This window comes from Sinocyclocheilus anshuiensis, unplaced genomic scaffold (assembly GCF_001515605.1).
Source record: "Sinocyclocheilus anshuiensis isolate Anshui unplaced genomic scaffold, SAMN03320099.WGS_v1.1 scaffold914, whole genome shotgun sequence".
Taxonomy (NCBI): Eukaryota; Metazoa; Chordata; class Actinopteri; order Cypriniformes; family Cyprinidae; genus Sinocyclocheilus; species Sinocyclocheilus anshuiensis.
This window is the reverse complement of record NW_015539870.1, coordinates 3501184-3521287: the sequence shown is the minus strand read 5'-3', so window position 1 is coordinate 3521287 and position 20104 is coordinate 3501184. Positions and strand designations below refer to the sequence as shown.

The 20104-nt window shown below is 37.3% G+C and overlaps 2 protein-coding genes across 3 annotated transcripts in view; one reads left to right on the top strand and one right to left on the bottom strand.

The window, feature by feature from the left end:
• LOC107685133 (ribosome-recycling factor, mitochondrial-like) overlaps nucleotides 1-8980 on the bottom strand; it is an 18692-nt gene extending 9712 nt beyond the window's left edge. The window contains exons 1-3 of the mRNA XM_016481644.1: nucleotides 8902-8980; nucleotides 4813-4997; nucleotides 4330-4482 (exon numbers count right to left, since the gene is read on the bottom strand). Coding sequence (XP_016337130.1) covers nucleotides 4330-4482; nucleotides 4813-4981 — 322 coding nt within the window. The 5' untranslated portion in view covers nucleotides 4982-4997; nucleotides 8902-8980. The remainder of the gene's footprint in view (nucleotides 1-4329; nucleotides 4483-4812; nucleotides 4998-8901) is intronic.
• An 83-nt stretch (nucleotides 8981-9063) lies between these two features.
• Nucleotides 9064-20104, top strand: part of LOC107685132 (probable RNA-binding protein 18) — a 14078-nt gene continuing 3037 nt past the window's right edge. For both annotated transcript variants that reach the window (XR_001633927.1, XM_016481643.1), the window contains exons 1-4: nucleotides 9064-9228; nucleotides 10347-10460; nucleotides 16459-16585; nucleotides 17132-17212. Coding sequence is in view for 1 of the 2 variants with exons in the window: in XM_016481643.1 (XP_016337129.1) it covers nucleotides 10354-10460; nucleotides 16459-16585; nucleotides 17132-17212 (315 nt within the window). In the remaining variant the exon portion in view is untranslated. The remainder of the gene's footprint in view (nucleotides 9229-10346; nucleotides 10461-16458; nucleotides 16586-17131; nucleotides 17213-20104) is intronic.

The window sequence follows — 20104 nt, the reverse complement described above, 5'->3', positions numbered from 1 at the left end:
TTGAAAAAAAAAAAAAAAAAAAAAAAAGAGACATTTTTTCAAAAATGTCAGGTTTGGAATGACGCAAGACTGAATTTATTTTTGGGTGATCTATCCCTTCAAGAAAAACAATGCAATAACTACCTTCACTGTCTGACAACTAGACATTTGCCTGCATTCTGTATCCTTTCCCAACCAGTCTCAAAAAATGAAAGGTTGTAAAAAAGAGGCACCTTTCGATGTCTGTTGTGACGACATGTCTCGCTCTCCTTGAGGGATGAAAGAACCCATTCCTTTCTCTCCAGACAGAAAACCAGAACATTTCGCCAGCATGTCTCCTTCCCTCATCTGCCTTACCTCACACAGAAATGTTTCCGTCTCCCACCCTTTGTCCCCAGTCTTACCTTACTTTATCCCACACTTCTAAAAGACTAGAGAACAGCTGAGACGCACTGCGCTGCACTTTGATCTTTCACAAGAGAACCTGCATGTGCCTTTGACCAAAGAAAACACTTGAGAACTTCAAATTATTCATATATGCACCATTTTGTCAGTCAACTTGTGAACAGTTACATCTAAGAAGATCATACTTTGCTAGCCTTGAAAACCAGCTTCTGTCCAATATCTAATGGGTTGAACGATGCATATGGGACTTTGCCCAAACCTACATCTCATCATGAGCAAAGGTATGGAGAGATTTGGCCCTGGATCCCACCTCGGATTGGGTGTGTGCTACCTGGAAGCCTTCACATCTGCGAACGCTTCCATGAAACATATTGCTGTTTCCTCCACTAAAAAACCTTTAAGTTTCACAGGGAAGCTATTAGCCAAATGGGCTCTTCCTGGTCATGGTACCACCTGTTGCCCTTTCCATTTCAAGAACCTAAAGGTTAGTCAATATTCAGAAGCAACACTGGCTTGATGTTACATTTACTTGCTTGCAGAAGAACCATCATACAGCACGATGGCTGTTTGAGCCTTTTGTTGGAAACACCAAACCGATGAGGTGTTTGAAAAAATACAAATGTCTCTGTGAAGCTATGTCCTCCGACGGCAGATTTATCTGGAACAAGAGAAGGTATATTTGCGGAGATCCAAGCATAAGCGGTCTATCCTATAGATGACAGACCGACAGGCTGTAAACCTCATGTAGTGTGCCCAGACACCGGGTCACCACATTAATCCTGCACTGCGCAACCTCGTTCCCTCGGCCAAGGTGATTCTCCTGTCCTTCATAATAAACTTGCTGCTTAATTACATCCAGATGATTCCATCATTTGCTTAAAATATCATTCCATTTTGCCATCTCACTGACCTTCCATATTCACTCCATGGAACCAAGTCCAAGCTGGATCAAGGAGTAGGGAAGGAAGAACTGGCAAAGGTCAAGAGGTGAAAGAAAAGAACATGGACTCCACTACCCCAAATACCAAATGCCTAACTGTTGGGTCTTTAGGGATTGGGCTGGAGTGGTCGGGGTCGACCTGGATGTACTTCAGGAAGTAGGATCGCAAACAGGGTGACCCCACCTTGTGGAACAATGGTCATGGCCAGAACATGTGCAAAGGTGGATCGTTGTGCATTGTTTGTTCACTTGTTCACAGTTTGTTCACTTTGTTACTCAAAAATCAAGGAAGGCTTCATGAAAATGTGGTATTTAACATAGTAAAACATTTAATTAAAACATAATTAAAATAAATATCATTCCTTTGTTAATTTAATGAAAACTGCTTTGATTACTTAAAGGGGTCATATGATGCGATTTCTATTTTTCCTTTCGCTTTGGAGTGTTACAAGCTCTTGACGCGGTGCGATATGCAACGCAACGCGTAAAAAGACAGTATAAGTCATTATAATCCATAATTATGGCCCCACTGGATGCTACAAATGCCTCGTTTATAATGGGTTTTACTGGTTTTGACTTGTCGCGCCGGGACACGGCAGGCATCACAATATGGTAAAGGGCGTAACATTTCCATCACACGCTTGAGGTATTCGGCCAATCACAACGCACTGGATAGCTGGCCAATCAGAGCACACCTCGCTTTTCAGACTGATGAGCTTTGTAAAAATCGATGCGTTTCAGAAAGGCGGGGCATAGAGGAGAAACAATAATGTACATTATATGGAAAATAATGTGTTTTTTGAACCTTAAACCGCATAAACACATTGCATTACACCAAATACACACAATAATGTTCTTTTTAGCAACGTCATATCACCCCTTTAACCAATTAATTATTTAATTCATTAAGTAGTTTTTACATAATTTTTTTCTTGCAATAAACATTTTAATTCTGATGAAAATACATAAATATAAAAATATATTAGATATCATCAAATGGCTAAAAAGCTCTTAAATTTAGGATAAGATTTGTTTCAATTTTGGAATTAAATTCAAAAATATGCTGTAACTGTACAATTTTAATACATATTTTTAGTATAAATTATCTATAAACATGTCACCACACATTATCATAAATCAAACATGAGGTATTTAAAGGGGTCATATAATGTTGCTAAAAAGGACATTATTTTGTGTATTTGGTGTAATGAAATGTGTTTATGTTTATTATGTTTAAGGTTAAAAACACACATTATTTTCCACATACTGTACATTATTGTTTCTCCTCTATGCCCCGCCTTTCTGAAACGCGTCGACTTTTACAAAGCTCATCGGTCTGAAAAGCGAGGTGTGCTGTGATTGGCCAGCTATCCAGTGCATTGTGATTGGCCGAATACCTCAAGCGTGTGACGGAAATGTTACGCCCCTGATGCCGTGTCCCGGCGCGACAAGACAAAACCAATAACACCCATTACAAACGAGGCATTTGTTGCATCCAGTGTGGACATAATTACGGATTATAATGACTTATACTGTCTTTTTACGCGCTGCGTTGCATCGCGCCGCGTAAACATAAAACCTTGTCTGCATTTGTGATCGGAGAAATGACGAACAACAAGCGCTACTCTACACTGCCCAAAACTCGATTGAGTCATCAGTGGCAAATCCTTTAAATGAAAACGTACTTACAGACTGTGAGTCAGAACAGCCGGCATTGTAGTCTACTCTACCAGGATCAGGAAACAGTCCTCCATAAAATGCGCTGCACACATCTTAATATTTGGGTTGAATGTTGAACTGTTCTGGAACAGTGTTGTAAATACAACTTTACTGATTTCTAGTCGTGTCCTTCCAAAAAGCCGGTGGCTTGAGTGAGCGGAGGCCGGTGGGCTTGCGGCAACCACATGTGACGACCCCGGGCTGGACTCCGCTTCGTCCACGGTGAAAGCCGATCCAGCGATCCACAGCGTGAAGTTGATGTATTTCCTCAGCGACCAGCACGGATCAGCTCTAGGCATGACGAAGCGGATATCGTCCTCTTTTGGAAGACCAAACAAAGTAGTTTCGCTTTCACAACGAAACACAGCGTCTTCACGACATGGCGGCAACAACAATACTACAGCGAGAATCAAAGTTACGCCGCCTTTCTTTGCGTGAACATTTGGGCGGTGTTATGCAAATCTTCCCACATAGTGAGGTAGACATGTGGGGGTGTGTTAGAACGAGCCGTTTTAGGTAGGTGTGGTTGACTCTTAACTTTTATAAAGAATATCTCTTTGGATTTGATACTTTAGTCTTTGCAACTTTACAGATCTTCTTTATGCACCAAGAGCTTGTAACACTCCAAAGAGAAAGGAAAAATTGAAATCGCATCATATGACCCCTTTAATGTATTTATAACATAAATTATAATTATTATTATAATAATAATAGTAAATAAATTGATTCAACTTTGAAATGAAGGTCTGAATAAAATAAAATGGCCATTTTGTGGTGCTGTAGCCAAAATAAATTCATAATACTGTTTTGACAGAATTGAAATTTGAAACTAAGAGAAATCTGTCGAGAAACAAATGTATTCTACATATCAGTGACAAAATAGGCATAATTAGTCAAAATGAATTATGTAATTCCTCTGTTGTGTGACGGTGTAGAATTATCAGTTGCAATTCAGTCAGTTCCACTTTGTCATTCTAACTCAACTTCTGTGAGGTCTTGCCAATTCCAGTTCAATGCTTTTAAGAGCGCTCCAAAAATAACTGAACACTGATAATACATCCATTATAATATAATGAAATATTTATGAGTTAAATGTTGCTTGCAAAAGAATGTATTTCATCAGGATATTCACATATTTTTGAATGACTTTCCAAGAAGCAGCCAGATGGTGTAGTAATAAAATCTACCTGTGGGGGCTAGTCAAATTTTGACCCAAGCGTCACACTCACAGCATCAGGTTAAAAGCACAGAACTGCCTGTGTGTCAGTGTCTCGCAAGGCCCTGACCTGGTGATGTGCGAATGCTGAGGTTGCGGCTGAAATCTTCTTTCAGAGTAGTCAGGACAGCAGCCATGTCTTCCTTCACCTCCTCCAGGCTGATAATATCCTCCACCAATGCAGCATTGATGTTCACTTTAGCTGTCTGCCCTTTTGCCTTTGCTAACATATAAAAAAAAACAACAACAAAGAAGAAAGAAACATTAATGTCTTCATCACTGATGGCTTCAAAAGAAGAACTGGAGATAGAAATGAAAGACTGTGACCAGCATGCTGGCTGATTGTCTTAGCAATTACAAATGAAAGCAGGATTTGGAGGTCAGACGGGGAAAGAGGGAATTTCTCCTCCCTTCATATGGGCTCTAAGCCCACTTGAGTGATCCTAAACAAGCACTGCTATGGAAAACAAACACTATATCCACTCCTACCCCTATGCTGGACGTTCTTTCTTGTGGCTCTGTGAGGGATAAGTAGCGGCCGTGCTGCACTCACCTTTACTCTTCTTTGTGGCATAATGCCGGACATAATTCGGCAGAACCGTGGGACAGCTCGCGTGGGGCAGAGAGGGGACTCTTGAACTAGTCACTAGCGGGGTCCTCACAACGGAGGGCAGAAATCTGCACAATACTGGTCGCAGGAGGTTGAGATGACTCAATGCCATGTCTGTGGTTACAATACTAAAGAAAATGGAGGTAAAATTATTTAACGCAAGGATGATAAACACGTAGAGCAACTCTACATCAAACATATATTTTTATATACTCCATAAGAAAATGAAGATCTGTAAAAAAAAATAAAATTAAAAAAATAAACAAAGAACATTAGACACTGGCTAACATTCAACATTTCCACCAGGGGGCGTCTCTAAAATCTAAAAAAGACCCATACAGGGACAAAAAAGCAAACCATAATTTCATAAATACAGTCAAGATGAACTCAAAAGCATAGCTATACTTTCTGAAATAGTGCGATTGTCATTTGAGCACAAATACAAGTGGATCAATGACAAATAAGAGTGTTCAAGATTAAGAAAAGAAACAATTTTTGAAACATCTACTTTAAAATGCATGTGCAAAGTTCATAGAAATTAACTTACTGCATACATGTTGGTTTTATATAAAAACATTTATATAATTTTTAAAGAGGTTAAATGTAATGACTCAGAAAATGTCATGTGAAAATGTACTTGTGATCAAGAAAAAAATAAAATTTCACTTTGAAATTTGAATAACACCTTTTTGAATACTCATTTTTATTTAATTATTAATTTTAGTATCTTTTGTTTTCTACATGTTGGTCGTGCCACATCACTTCGATTTGGTGAAGGAATGTTTTTCAAATCTTTAAAATAAATTAACTGCTTCACTGCTTAATAAAAAAAACAATCCCAAATTACTTAAAAAAAAAAAAACTTTAAAAATATGTTTTGGACCTCAAAAAGTTTTTAAATTATGGTAATTATTTATATCCCATTTTATTTGAAATATAAAACATCATTTTAATTAGGAAAACTAAAAATAAATGGATAATACAAAGGCTTTATTTAAGTCACTGTATTTATGAATTGTTTTTAATATTTTAATTAAATTAAATTTTGTGTTTTTTTTTAATTGTGTTAATTAATTGTTATTATAAAATATTCATTTTTTCACTGTATTTATGAATTGTTTTTAATATTTTAATTAAATTTAATTTTGTGTTTTTTAATTGTGTTAATTGCCATTTTAAAATATAATTTTTTTAATTATTAAAATATTTAAATTAAATTAATAAAAAATGTAAAATATTATATATAATATATGTAACAATCTATCTCAAATTTTTTTTTTTTTTTTTTTTAATTTTCAGATAAAATGTGTATGCAAACTGTTGCCACCACAATGGCATTTTAGCAATTTAGTATGCTTTTATTATGTTGCTAGCATGTTCTGGGTGGTTTCTTCCTGGCTCAAGTCAAAAGAGTCCACCCTTCTATGATATTCTAGTCCCTTGATATGGCTTTAACCTTTCTTCAATGTAGGTTTATACATTTTTCAAACTTGTTTATAGTCCGCCAGGTGAAAATTGTAAGTCTGATGGCTTAGAAAAGTAATAGCACAAGTCCCCTGCAGCCGCACGATTTGACGTATCATTCATGTCCGTAGCACAAACAGTGCTGAGTTTAATACTCAGGGTAAGGGCAGTGCTCCTCAATCCTGGTCCTGGAGGTCCCCCAACACTGCACATTTGGGATGTCTCCTTAATCGAACACATCTGATTCAACTCATCAGCTCATTAGTGGAGACTCGGAGTCCTGCAATGCGTGTCACTGCCGTTTCATTTAGTAGCATAAATCTTCAAACGGTGGTTGTTTATCAGCGTGGACTGTAACAACAGCGCTGTTCTGCAGGTGCTCTGGAACAAGCTCGCTCACGGGTTGCTTGCGCCTCTGTGATTGCTTCTTTGTTTTGTCTAGCATGAGGTATCCTGCTAGTCAAAATACAGCCTGGCTTTTGCTTCTCCAAAGGATAGCTACTGAAACCAGTTTGGTCGTGTGTTTTTACAGTTGCTGTGATAAAGATAACTTCATGGCATGGGTCTACAGCTTTTCCCCAAACACGCACAAGCTGTGATTTTTATCGGATCTTGATGATGCATGTTGCAGGTTCAATGGGAGCCGCAGCTGTTAGACGCAGATCAAAAAATGAAAAGCGTGACTCTTCTTGTCGTCCTTAGGAGATGGGAGTTGTCCGACACGGGTGTTTTGGTCCACGGGGTGTGGATGGAGAAGAGGTGATGGCAGTTTTTAGAGAGGCCGTCAAGCAGAAAAACTGTTGCACAGGTGGTCTGTGGATTACAGTGCGCCGCCGTTTGATTTGTACCGGTAGGAATGAGAGCGGTTGGCATACCCTCATTGCGTGAGCTCGTTTACAGGGTGAACGCTAAAAACTGAGACAGTGTTGCATATCAGTTTGGTTGCGGTAATGTAAACCAGTGGTTGTATTTCATGATGTATAAGCCACTGCTCGCAACTGACATTGTGCAGTAACTGTATTTCAAAGCTTTTTAATTAAAGGCATAGCTTGGCCAAAAAGAAATATCATGTCATTATTTATTCACCTTAATTTCATCTGTTGAAAACAGAGATGTTTAGCAGAATGTTCATGCTGCTCTTTTACAATGTAAGAAGTGAATGGTAATCAAGGGTTGGAATTGTTCAATCAAAATTGAAAGTTTACTGAATGTTTACTCATCCTCAGGCCATCAAATATGTAGATGAGTTTGTTTCTTCATCAGATTTGGAGAAATGTAGCATTACATCACTTGCTCAGCAATGGATGCTCTGCAGTGAATGGGTGCCGTCAGAATGAGAGTCCAAACAGCTGATAAAAACATCACAATAATCCACACCACTCCAGTCACAGAGAATCACAGAATGATTTTTGGGTGAACTACTCCTTTAGCAGCCCTTGGTCACCATTCACTTGAATTGTATGGAAAAGAGCAGCGTGAACATTCTGTGTTCAACCGGCAAAATGAAGATGAATACATGAGGGTGAATAAATAATGACATGATATTGCTTTTTAGGTGAGCTATGCTTTTAATTAACAAGCCTTGAAATACAGTTGCTGCAAAGAAAAAAAAAACAAAACATTTTTTTAATTTATTTATTTTCATTTTGATATATAGTATGGTATTTATGTCCCAAAAGATCAAAATGAATCTTAATTCAGAAAAAAAAAATTATTATACAAAATGTTTATTAAAGTCATTATTAAAGAAATATTTCAATGTATTTTTTTAATAAATTAATTGTTATTAAATATTACATTTAAAATGACAAATAAATAAAATAAGAAATAAATAAAAAGAATAATAAAAAAAATAAAACTAGGGTAAATAAATAATGACATGATATGAGCTATGCCTTTAATTAAAAAACAAAACAAACAAACAACATTAAAATAGAGAGTTGAGAGTTGCTGCAAAAATAATAATCATGTCCAATTATTTATAATATATAATCATTATAAAACTGGTTGAACAGTGTTCATTTTACAAATGTTCTATTCTCAGTGCATTCAGTTTATTTTCCAGTTTATTTTTTTTAATCTAAAACCTTTAGCTAATTAAATTAGTGTTTTCCACACAGTAATGAGAAGCAAGCGGGTTTAAGCTTTTGATCCATCATTTATGAGAGGAAAGAGATAAAAGGGAACATTTAAAGAACAGAAGCCTGAGTTAGTAAAAAAAGGAAACAATTATCCATCTTCAACTTCATAAACCTGTAACATTTTAACCAATGATTTATAGATATTATGTTCTGAAACTAAAACAGCAACACGTGCTTTCCTTTGCCTTCCATTTATTTATGCCCTGTGGTATTAATAACAATGTTTCCAAGCATTACCCAAGGAATCATTTACAAGGAATACGAATGTTCCATGCTGTTTCAGCACAGACAAGCTGCTAGGCTACATTATGAACAGTACAGAAATCAAACCCACACATTGTTACAAACAAAAACATACATAGCGACTACAAATAAATTAAACCCTCTAATGTAACAAACAATGCAAGGGTAATTCCCACATACTCACTTTCCTCATGTAGCAAAGTGTCTAAGCAGGCATGGCTTGCAGCACAGTCCCTCTCTGACATCATGGGCAGCCTGCGCAGCTCAAGGGCACACGTCATCGCATTTTAGTGTTTTGCGTCATCAGAACAGGTTGTCAACGTCACTCTCCGGCGCCGTTGTTGACGTTATGAATGCTAAGCTAACGGGCTTCACTCAGTTGTTTTGTCTGACTCGTGCGTGTGGCAGATATACGGGATGAATTTTAGGATTTGAGGCATTGCCATCCAGTTTTATACACAGTATCTTTGGTTTAGTTTTAAAGAGCAGAGGAGAGGAACAAGAGAGGAGGGTGAGTGCTCTGCTAATCTATGTAATCTGTTTACATTGCTTGCTAGTTGTTAGCACAACAACCATTCACATATGTACAATTAATTATTTCTCGGCTAGGTTTATGTTATTTATCAGTTACAGTTTTTCTATAATATGACAGTGTTTGCATACTAAATGTGCTTGTTTATGAATTATATGATTTGTAAAATATCGCTGACGTTATTATCGCCTTCATACTGCATTTAACGTAATATTAATTATTATTTTCCACACTAAGGGTCCTAAAATAAAACTGTTCTGCATGTATCACAATCTCATAACAGAATGTCTTATAATGAAAACGTTTGAGAAGAAATGTTGAGAAAAGCTTTTATGGCTGCCAATCAGATCAGTTGTAAATGTGATATGTTATCATGTGTATATATACTTTTGTCTAGATAGATAGACTGACTGACTGACTGACTGACAGATAGAAAGTCAGATATATTTAGTTAGTTAGATACAGTCAGACGGATACACACATAGTCAGATAGATAGATATGTAGTTGGTTGGTTAGACAGATCTATAGACAGATAGATAGATAGACAGATAGAAAGTTAGATAGATAGATAGATAGATAGATAGATAGAAAGTCATATATATTAGTTTGTTAGATACAGTCAGATAGATAGATAGGTAGTTATTTGGTTGGTTAGACAGTTAGATAAGTAGACACAGTCAGATGGATAGACAGATTGATTGATTGATAGATAGATAGATAGATAGATAGATAGAAAGTCATATATATTAGTTTGTTAGATACAGTCAGATAGATAGAGATTGATTGATTGATTGAGTGATAGATAGATAGATAGATAGATAGATAGATAGATAGATAGATAGAAAGTCATATATATATATATATATTAGTTAGTTAGATACAGTCAGATAGATAGGTAGTTATTTGGTTGGTTAGACAGTTAGATAGGTAGACAGTCAGATGGATAGACAGATTGATTGATTGATTGATAGACATAATCAAATAGATAGATAGATAGAAGAAAGTTACATATATATTCAAACACATCATATATGTATATATTTCTGTGGCACATACTTATCTGAATGTCACTGAAACTCTCTCTGTCTTTTCTCAGGAGCCTAATGCAGTCTGCTGCAGAGACTGTGGAGAATGCCTCCATCCTCTCAGGTGGCTCGGCACAGGACGGTCATCGGCTCTGGATCGGCAACATTGACCCCAAAATCACAGAGTGAGTGTTTGCCTGTGCAGTAAGCCAGCCCTGCACTGCCTCCCAGGCAGACCTGCGGAGCTGCCCGGGTGATTGATTAGCCAAGTGTGTCTTTGTGCTGGAGAATGAGCAGATGACGATAAGGCGTGTTAAAGAGAGCCGCTCGGCCATGGAGACCTGTTTTGCTGAGGGGCTGCCATCATTTCTCATTCACCTGGCGTGTTTACTTAGTGAACCTGTAGCGGCTGCTCAAGGTGGAGAGGGGGTGGCTGGGTGACGCAGAAGGGAAGCACGAGAGAAATAGCACACGTTGCTGGAGCGCCCCTGGAAAATGTATGGCTTGCCCGGGCTGGCGTCTAGACAGGCGTTTCCTTCCCTCTCTCTCCTCTGCTTTTCTTTAAATAACCTGCTTGAATGAAAACAGCCGTGATGCCCACAGGCTGGTGATTGGGAAGATTAATTAGTTCACATGCTGGGAGTGTTTGTAGTAGCGAGTTCCACTTTAGGGTCCTGCAGATCTCGCTCTCACAAACACACACACACACAGGCACACAGTGGTGAAGCCCTGCTATGTGAGGTCAGCGTTCACCCAAAGGCAACTTTTTCCTGGGGTTTCCAAGTAAGTGGATAATTGAGAGCAGTAATTGAGTTGGGAGGTGAAAAGGTACTTTAGGTACTGCACTGTAGCAGCTGTGGACAGATCAACAGTGAGATTTATGAAGAAACCAAGAAGATGAGTTAAAAACTTTGAGGAATTGGTGGCAATGACCTTTTACAATGGTTAGGCGTTTTGGTCTTGTTTACGCCTATTAATATGTTCTGTTGGTCATCCAAAAACAAGTGGTCAGTAGTAATCAACCGATATGGACTTATGGATTTTTTTTTTTTGTTTGATAACCGATCTTAGAGAGCAGGGTGACCAATGGCTGATGTAAATATATATATATATATATATATATATATATAAATAAATATGATTTTACACTATATAATTTAACATGCCATGCATAACAATTGCTGCAATTAAATTTAGATTTAACATATTTACAAAATTGTAAATAATTATCTGAAATGAATCAATATGAAAAAAATAATTTGAACTTATTTGATATTATTAATTTTACAAGTTAACATTTTTTTTTTTACTAATTTTAATTTGCGCAAATAAAAGAAAATAGTTAAACATGAATAAAAAGGAAGTAAACACTGTAACCAACCTCTGTTAAGTTTATGTGCACTGGAAATCCTATTTTCTCAAATAAAAACCAGGTAAAGCTAATTTTATATACAGTACACTTTGACATATGACATATCAGCAAACTGGATGTAACTCAGCATAGTTTGAAGTCAAGAGTTTAAAGATTACACTCACATCTGTGTTTTTAAAATTTTTAAATATATGTCAAATATCAGTCGATATATTGGCTTTTGCAGAATATTTGTTGACAACTAGTGGTCAGTGCTGGTGCTGCTAATGCCATGCTTCAAGCTGTAGTACCAGGTGTAAACTGGACCTTAGCCAACCCATTCACATGCAGTGTTTGTTCCTGATCTTGTTCCTGAAATTTTTATTGATAAGCATAGTAGGGAGAGGGCAGGAAAATAAGGCAGAAAGCAGCAGAATGGGATCAAACTCAGGTTGCCCACATAGCTTAATATGGCAGATCTCATAATAAGGTGAATCTTGCGCTAAAATGTCTATTATATTTTACCCAAAAATCAAAAGAAAAAAAAGCCTGTGTTTTTTTATTAAGTAAATAAACACCATTTATATTTATTTATTTATTTATTATTTTGCACTGGGATATTATTTTAATTACAATTTAATGCAACAGATACTACTATGAATTATACTTATTTTTTATATGTATAGTGTTTTTTATTATTTAAATCATAAATAATTTTTTATTTGTATTACAGTAGTAAAACATTTTTTTGGGATTTATAGAAACCTAATATTGCGCAGGAGGGGTGCATAATTATAATAAAAATAATGTCACAAGCCGTACATTTTCCAAAAATAATTTAGTGGTCCTAAATACAAGCTTCATTTTTTAATGCAAAGTATTTGTGTGAAATATGACATTTCTTGACGGTTTTCGTGAGTTTACCCAGTAGATTTTGGGATTGAAAACAAAAACTCAGTATGAACACTTCATTTGTCTCTCTTATGTTATTCTCATGTTATTTCCCTGGCCTTTGTGCATTAACAAGCCATTTTCATATGTCAGTTTGCAATAAATTAGCAAGGTCAAGTTACATTTTGGAAATTAAAATCTAGGAAAAATCAGCTGTGAGCCTTCATGCTTAGATTCTGATGTAACGGTACTTTATAGAAAAACCACTTTTTCTTGTCAGTCACTCCATCACTTCACAAACAGCCTCATTTATTTAATATGATTAATCTCAATACATCACAGGTTTGGAAAAGTCTGTGAAATACATATTTACAGTTCTGCAAATTGTCACCAACAAATTTCAGTCAGACAAAAAGAAAATCATTCTGATCTTTCACTGTAAACAGTCTCTCCTGAGTGCTAATCCATCTACCTTACTGACTGTAAGTTTCACCATCATCGTTACATTAATCACAAGCTGAAGCTAGATGGAAAAATTACAGTTTCTGGACACAGTTGCTTAATTCCTCTCATTTCTTTTCCATTTAAATGTGGTATAAATGTGTGACGCTGATCTGTGGTATAGTCAGTGCTTGGTCACCATGACATTGCTGAAATTGCATGAGTCTCAAACTTTCCACCTGTCGAATCAGCCCAGTGTCGATGCTCTATCCAGGGTGTGTCTCAATCCGCTAATGAGGTAAGTACACTTCCCGAGTAGTCAGCCATTTCTAGACTTGTCCCATTGTCAAAATCTATTTAAAACTGAAAAGTTGTTTCACCACCACAGACTTAGTCATCACTGTCTCGATATCACCAATTTCCAATGTACAGATTCACATCATATGGAACTAGGATGTGTAATGGGACACAGCCTAAAAAGAACTGTGTTGTATACCACCTCACAGGTGTTTCACAAGTTCTCAAGCACTCTGGCATCTGTCAGATCCACCTTCACTAATCCTGCAGCTTAAGTGACATTCAGATGCCAGGTGCTGAAGTTCGACCAACCCATGTTGAGGACAGTGATGACAACATTTCTTGACATTTTCCGTCTAATGAAAACATCCGTCAACATTTACAGAGCTCCACCCCATCACACATGCACAGTCTGTCTGACACAAACATACAAACTTTCTTTCAGGTTTGGTTTCCCACAGTTGAGACCTGTGGTGGATGCGGCCGTTCACACAAAGCAGGAGCTGCTGTCGTAATAACAGGCTGACATATTGACCTGTCCATGCTCCACTGGGGCCCATTTAGGGCCGGTGATGGATCTACCATGTGCCGCAGGTTGTTTGTGCTTTTGGAGGCCTGCTTTGCATTGTCCGTTATACGCGGGCAGAAGGGAACAGGAGGCCTATCCGATGGGATGGCCGAGGAGGAAAACAGCACTGGCCTTAGACCACACCCTCCAGTCATCTGAAATAGACACGTGTCTGATGGAATCGTGCCTTGACCTTGATATCCGTGCTGTTTTCCTGATTCTGTGCTGCTAAATGTTTCTCAAGGTCTTCGACTGCATGCTGCACAGTGATACTGAAACGGGAGAGGCTGCAGGTGGGTGGGCAGCACTCCGACTTCTTTGGCCCAAACAGATGACATGCTTGGCTCACATCAACACTTTCACAAAATACTCCAAGCTCCATGGACGGACCCCTTCTTCCTCCCAACTGCACATTTTATGGCCCTCTGGGGGCGTGCATTGTGGTCTGAGAAAAATCTACAGGTTGTCCCTTTGAATCGGAAACACTGTCAATTCTTAAATCTGCGGCAAGTCAGGAAGATCCCGTGGCCTGAGCCTGAGAGGGTGGTGGCTGGGAAAGTGCGAAGTACTATTAGAGAAAAGCTCCTGGGAGAGGAGGGGAAACCATTAATACCAAAGCCAGGACCCCCAGTTCTATCTGTGTTCCTACCTTTCCAGGATTAAAAATAACCTCAACCATCCAAAACAATAAAGAAATCCCCGGCATCTCCTTGTCTCTGTGCAGGAGGCAACTCCCAGACCGCTCCGGCTGTCATGTTGGAAGAACAACAATATAGCAAGAAGTTCCACAAATGTATTGTTGTTTATCTCGAGCATGTCTTGAGCACATTCCTGATGCTCAGTTCTGTAGCTTTCCCAGCCTTTTCCCAGCTGAAGGAAATGCTTGAATGCCTTCCTGAACTGCATTACTCAGTCTTTAGAATTTGGTTTCAGGGATGTCCATGTGATGCCACATTCATCATCCTACATCAAGGTGAATCACTGGAGACGATGCCAACACTAGCGACAAGTTGTTTCATATTTACTTGATGAGTTTAAATGACAAGTATGGAGCATCCAAGATGAAGACTTACTGACCTTGACACACTGTCATGAGGTTGATACCATGTCCTGTTTTTCCCCTTCATTTTTCTGCACACTGGTTGCACCGCATGACATGAAGTTTTTTAAATGTTTTCTTTTCCAGAGTTTCATCCTTGTAATGAGGCTTTTCTTCTTCATTATAATAGCATAGCTGTTTTGTACATTATTTATGCCCTAATTTTTTTTTTATTATTATCTCTTTTATGTTTTTCAAGTAATTGTTTGTAGAAATTGCACTTTTACTGTGTTTTTGATAAATTCATAGATCTGGACAAAAAATGAGTGTCATGTCATTGAACCTTGACGTTGCTTTCGTCAGATGTTGTTTTGCCAACATACTGAAAAAACTTTAGGTGCAAATACAGTTGTGTTCATGCAGCGTTAAGTCACATTAAATGTTAACGGTTCGGATGACGTACAGATGAACAAGCAGAAGCAAGGATACTTGCAAACATTCTCTTTTATGCACGGACTGCATGCTAGGCTGCTCTTGAATGCTCTGGTTATGGTTGTTTGACGAAGCCTATTTGTACGAAGCTCTCTTTGTTTGAATAGCACAGGTTCAGTGTGATTCTTGTTTTACGGGAGCTCTCTGCCTATACCGTAGCTGTATTGAAGAATTGACCAGTTGCTTTTCTTTCGCCTAGACTTTCATTTTTGGCTGATGTCATCAAACCCGCTATTTTTTTCCCAAACGTTCATTCATATAGAGACCACATCAAGCCGGCTGGTCTTGTATATGCAACACCCACTTTTCATGATCAATTCAATTTCTGATGGATTCACATCCCACTTTCAGTCAAATGAGTTGCAAATGCCATTGCATGTTGACATGCTCCAACACATTGGACCATGGTGATCATGTGGGCATTGTGAATTTGAATCTGTCCTGCAACATTTTTAAATTACCTGCTTTATATTCCAATCACTTTCTTTCTTCTGAAGAACACAAAAGAAGATATTTTGAAGAATGTTTCAGCTGTTTTGGTCTATAGAGTGGAAGTCGGTAGAGTCCAAAATGACATTGGACCCCATCGACCTTCATTGTATGGACAAAGTTTTTCACTAAGTAACAGAATAATCAGTACTGTTTTTGGCAATAATAAGGGACTTGCGTCTTCCATGACAGCAGGTTATAGAAGCTGTACTCGTCATAATTGTTTGTCTTAAATTAAACTCTTGAGGGAATTCAGTCTTCCGCTTTTTTATATCCTCATTGTCCCCCTGCTGTATCCTTTGTATTGTGTGAATAAAAGATTTACAGCAGCTAAAAAGGTGTAAAGAGACCTGTCATTCTGATCAAGCCTTGTTAACAAAGAATTATCATACCATGACATGCATTATTGTGGCTTGTGGCTTTAATCACTCATTTTTTTATTCTTGATCAGTACAATTATTAGTGCCATTTGTTAAAGGAAGCATCATGATTGCAATCGCTCATAATTCCAGTGTCCTTAGTTATGTCATTATGAGTGCCGTACCCCTATTTCTTGGGAGTATGTTGCAAAAAGGCAAATAGACTTCAAAATAAAACCACTCTGTGTTCCTGCAGGTACCACCTAGTGAAGCTCCTGGAGAAGTTTGGCAAAGTGAAGCAGTTTGACTTCCTGTTCCACAAGTCAGGTCCTCTGGAGGGCCAACCAAGAGGATACTGCTTTGTCAACTTCCACACCAAAGAGGTTCTGTTCGTTCTTCTTTACAACATCTGAGAATTCACAACCCAAACGACCAAAGGAAGTCTCAGTTTTGATGCAGTAATGATATGCAAGTCTTTAAGGGGCACCCAGACAGCTGATGCAGATAAGGAACCGTTGGCTCTCTTGAGTGTAATATGAGGCAGTCCCAAGGGTGTTGTTGAAGGGGAAATGTGTGTTTACAGATCTCATTCATGCCCTTCGTGAGAGCTTAGAAAACTAGTGATCCATCATCAGCCATTATTGTTCCCTATCATTACGCCATGCTTCCAGCAACAGCCAGAAACTAGAAAGTAGCAAACAAACACACACACACACACACACACACAGGAAGGTTCAGGATCCAGACACTACAGAGACGATCTTTGAACAAGACTAATGGAGGATTTCAAAAATAGACATGAAATAATTCACTCTTGTAATCCTGATAGTGTCAGCGGAGTATAGTGACATGTTTATAGATGCATGCATGATTATGATCATCATAAAAACATAAACTTTGTGATAATCAGTGTTTTCTGTCCATCACAGGAGGCTGAACAGGCTATTCAGTGTCTGAATGGAAAACTGGCACTTTCTAAGAAGTTAGTGGTGCGTTGGGCTCATGCTCAGGTAAAGGTGGGTGTCGCGTAAGTTGTGGTCTTTGCTAAGGCAGTCATCACTATTACTATTACTCATGCTATAGGTTAGTGGTTTGTTAAAATCTCTAATCCTAAGTAACTATTTTTTTTGTTTTGTTTTTGGAAGAGTGCAAATGATTAATTTTTTTTAAGCGATCAGACTTTCGCCTGAAAGATGATAAAACAGGACAGAATCCAAAATCCAAATTATATTGAAGGAAGGCCAAATCTAGAGACCAGAATATCATGGGCCTTGTTCAGACTGAATTTCATGTGGGTTTTCATTTTTCGTTGTGTGGTATTTTAATATCTTATATACTGATAACTTTGAGAGCATGTTGGCTGATATAAAGCTTATAAATATATCACCCGATTTAACTTAAAAAATAGTAAATAACACATAACATTGCTCAAATAAAATTAACATTTATATAATATTTGCTTAATTTGAAAAAAAAAAAATTTGAGCTTGATATATAAAAAGAAAACATAACTTCTTGATCCTGTTCTTTAATCCTACTAGTATTTTTTCCCACGATAAAGAAATTGTTAAATTAAAAATATACACTTCCGTTCAAAAGTTTAGGAGCAGTATGTATTTAAGTATTAACTTATACTTAAGTATAAGTATTTTTAAAAAGAAGTCTCTTATGCTTACCAAGATTGCATTGTAAAAAAAAAAAAATAAATACAGTAAAAGTTAATATTGTGAAATAATATAATGATTTAGAATAACTGTTTTCTATTGTAATATATTTAAAAAGTATTTTTTTTCCATGATTCAAAGCTGAATGTTCAGCATCATTACTCCAGTCTTCAGTGTCACATGATCCTTCAGAAATCAGTCTAATATACTGATTTGCTGCTCAAGAAACATTTCTAATTATTATCAATGTTGAAAACCGTTTTTGCTGCTTAATATTTTTGTGGTAATCATTTTTTAAATAATTTTTTGGTGCATAGAAAGTTTAAAAGAACTGAATTGATTTGAAATAGAAATCTTTTGTAACATTACAAATGTAATTTTTGATCAATCTAATGTAACATTTCTAAATGAAAATGTTTAAACCCTTACTGACCCCACATTTTTGAACGGTAGTTTATAAATATATGAATCACATTTTTTTTTGTCAAAATTAATACCGCGCAATGCTAATTACTTTTCCACCAGTCATTGTTGTTTTCATAGGTCTGTATTTGTTGCTTAACTGTGGTACCCGCAAAGACAAACAGCAAACAATGCACAGGCCAATGTTTACTGATTTTTTTAATGCAGTTGTCTGCAACAAATGTTTAAATTTTGACTCAGCATTCATGAAAAACATGACATACTCAATGGAAAAACATCCATTGCTAAAGTCTCACACATGGTGGGTTTAAACAGGTTAGCACATAACATGCCATTTAAAAAGCATGTCTAATAAAGTATGAATGGTCCCATGTAGACTTGAGGGTGGGCTATTTTGACTTGGGCCATCAAGCCCACCCAGTAACCACTCAAAACATCCTAGCAACACTCAGAGCACCTTAGCAACCATAAAGCAGCAACCTGAAAACACCTTAACATCATCGCTGTAACTTCAGTCCATCATGGACATTAAGAAATGCTTCTATTGTTGTTCCATGGAATATCTGGGTGCCACTACAACAAAATAGACCATAAAGATCATGGATCACACATATAGTTGAGTTATAGTGAGGGGCTCCTGAGGCTACCCGGCTCCTTAACAATAGGTTAGAGTGAGGAAATCCTGTATGGTTGAGAATCGCGCCCCTCCCGCGCACCCCCTCTGCCCCTCCCCATCTGAGGGGAACGGGACACCAGGCTGGGGTCAAGGTCAACAGTGCAGTGTTGTTGACATCAAGTAGCAGCAGACAGGCCTGGTTCCAGGTCCTCTTGACCACCTCCACCCAACACTGCTCATTGTGAGGCTGGTGAAAGTGTTTGATTCGTCTGGCCATCTCACCGTGTGTGTGGGTATCAGTGTACTCTTCAGTGCTGTGTTTATATCAGCCGTGCCCTTTGAAGGCCTCTGGTTCAGTGGAGCTGTCTGATCAATGTGGTGTATTTAAAAAAAAAAACGGCTTCCTCTTTATACATAGTTGTTTGGGTGGAGTGTAGCAATCTAAAGGAAAAAAAACTAAAGTTAAATTATTGTAACCTAATGTAAAGGATCAGAAACAGGCTGTTAGAACGTTGCTTTATGGTTTTCTGTATTCAAAAAGATGTGATTTTACAAAAGAAGAAATCAAAGTTGACCCTATTTACTTTAATAAATGTCCTTGGTGTCATTGTGCACAATTCATTAGTACGTAATTAATTACGTTATTTTACACTAGATTTTCTGTTTATGTAAAGCTGTGCAGGCAATACAACTAAACTAAATAAACTAAATCTTTACTTTTTTTTTTTTAATGAAGCAATTGCACTGCTGTCTGAATATCATATGAATTAAATTACTTCAAAAGACTTTATTAATTTATTTTTAGATTTTGCAATTTTTTTTGTACATTTTAATTATTCATAGTATGTGTATTTTTGCCCTGCTGGCAAAATCAATCATGCATGTTCATTCTTTTCATTATTTAACAAAAAGTTAAAACTGAACAAAATGCTGTTTTCATTTTTTTTGTTGTCAATAAAAAAAGTTTTGTTATTAAAAAAAGAGAAAATATAATGCTGACATAAAGTACAGAAAAGTACTGTTTATTTTTTAACTGCAAATACTGCGGCCTCCTGTTTTTTTATATTTGCTTGAGCTCAATGAATTAATTATAATGTGCTCTTTTATCATAAGATGGTTGTGAAAAATTTTCCTGCTTTCAAAGGGGGCGGGGGGGTTGGGGGGTGGGTCACTATATCTCTATTATATTTTGGTCCCTA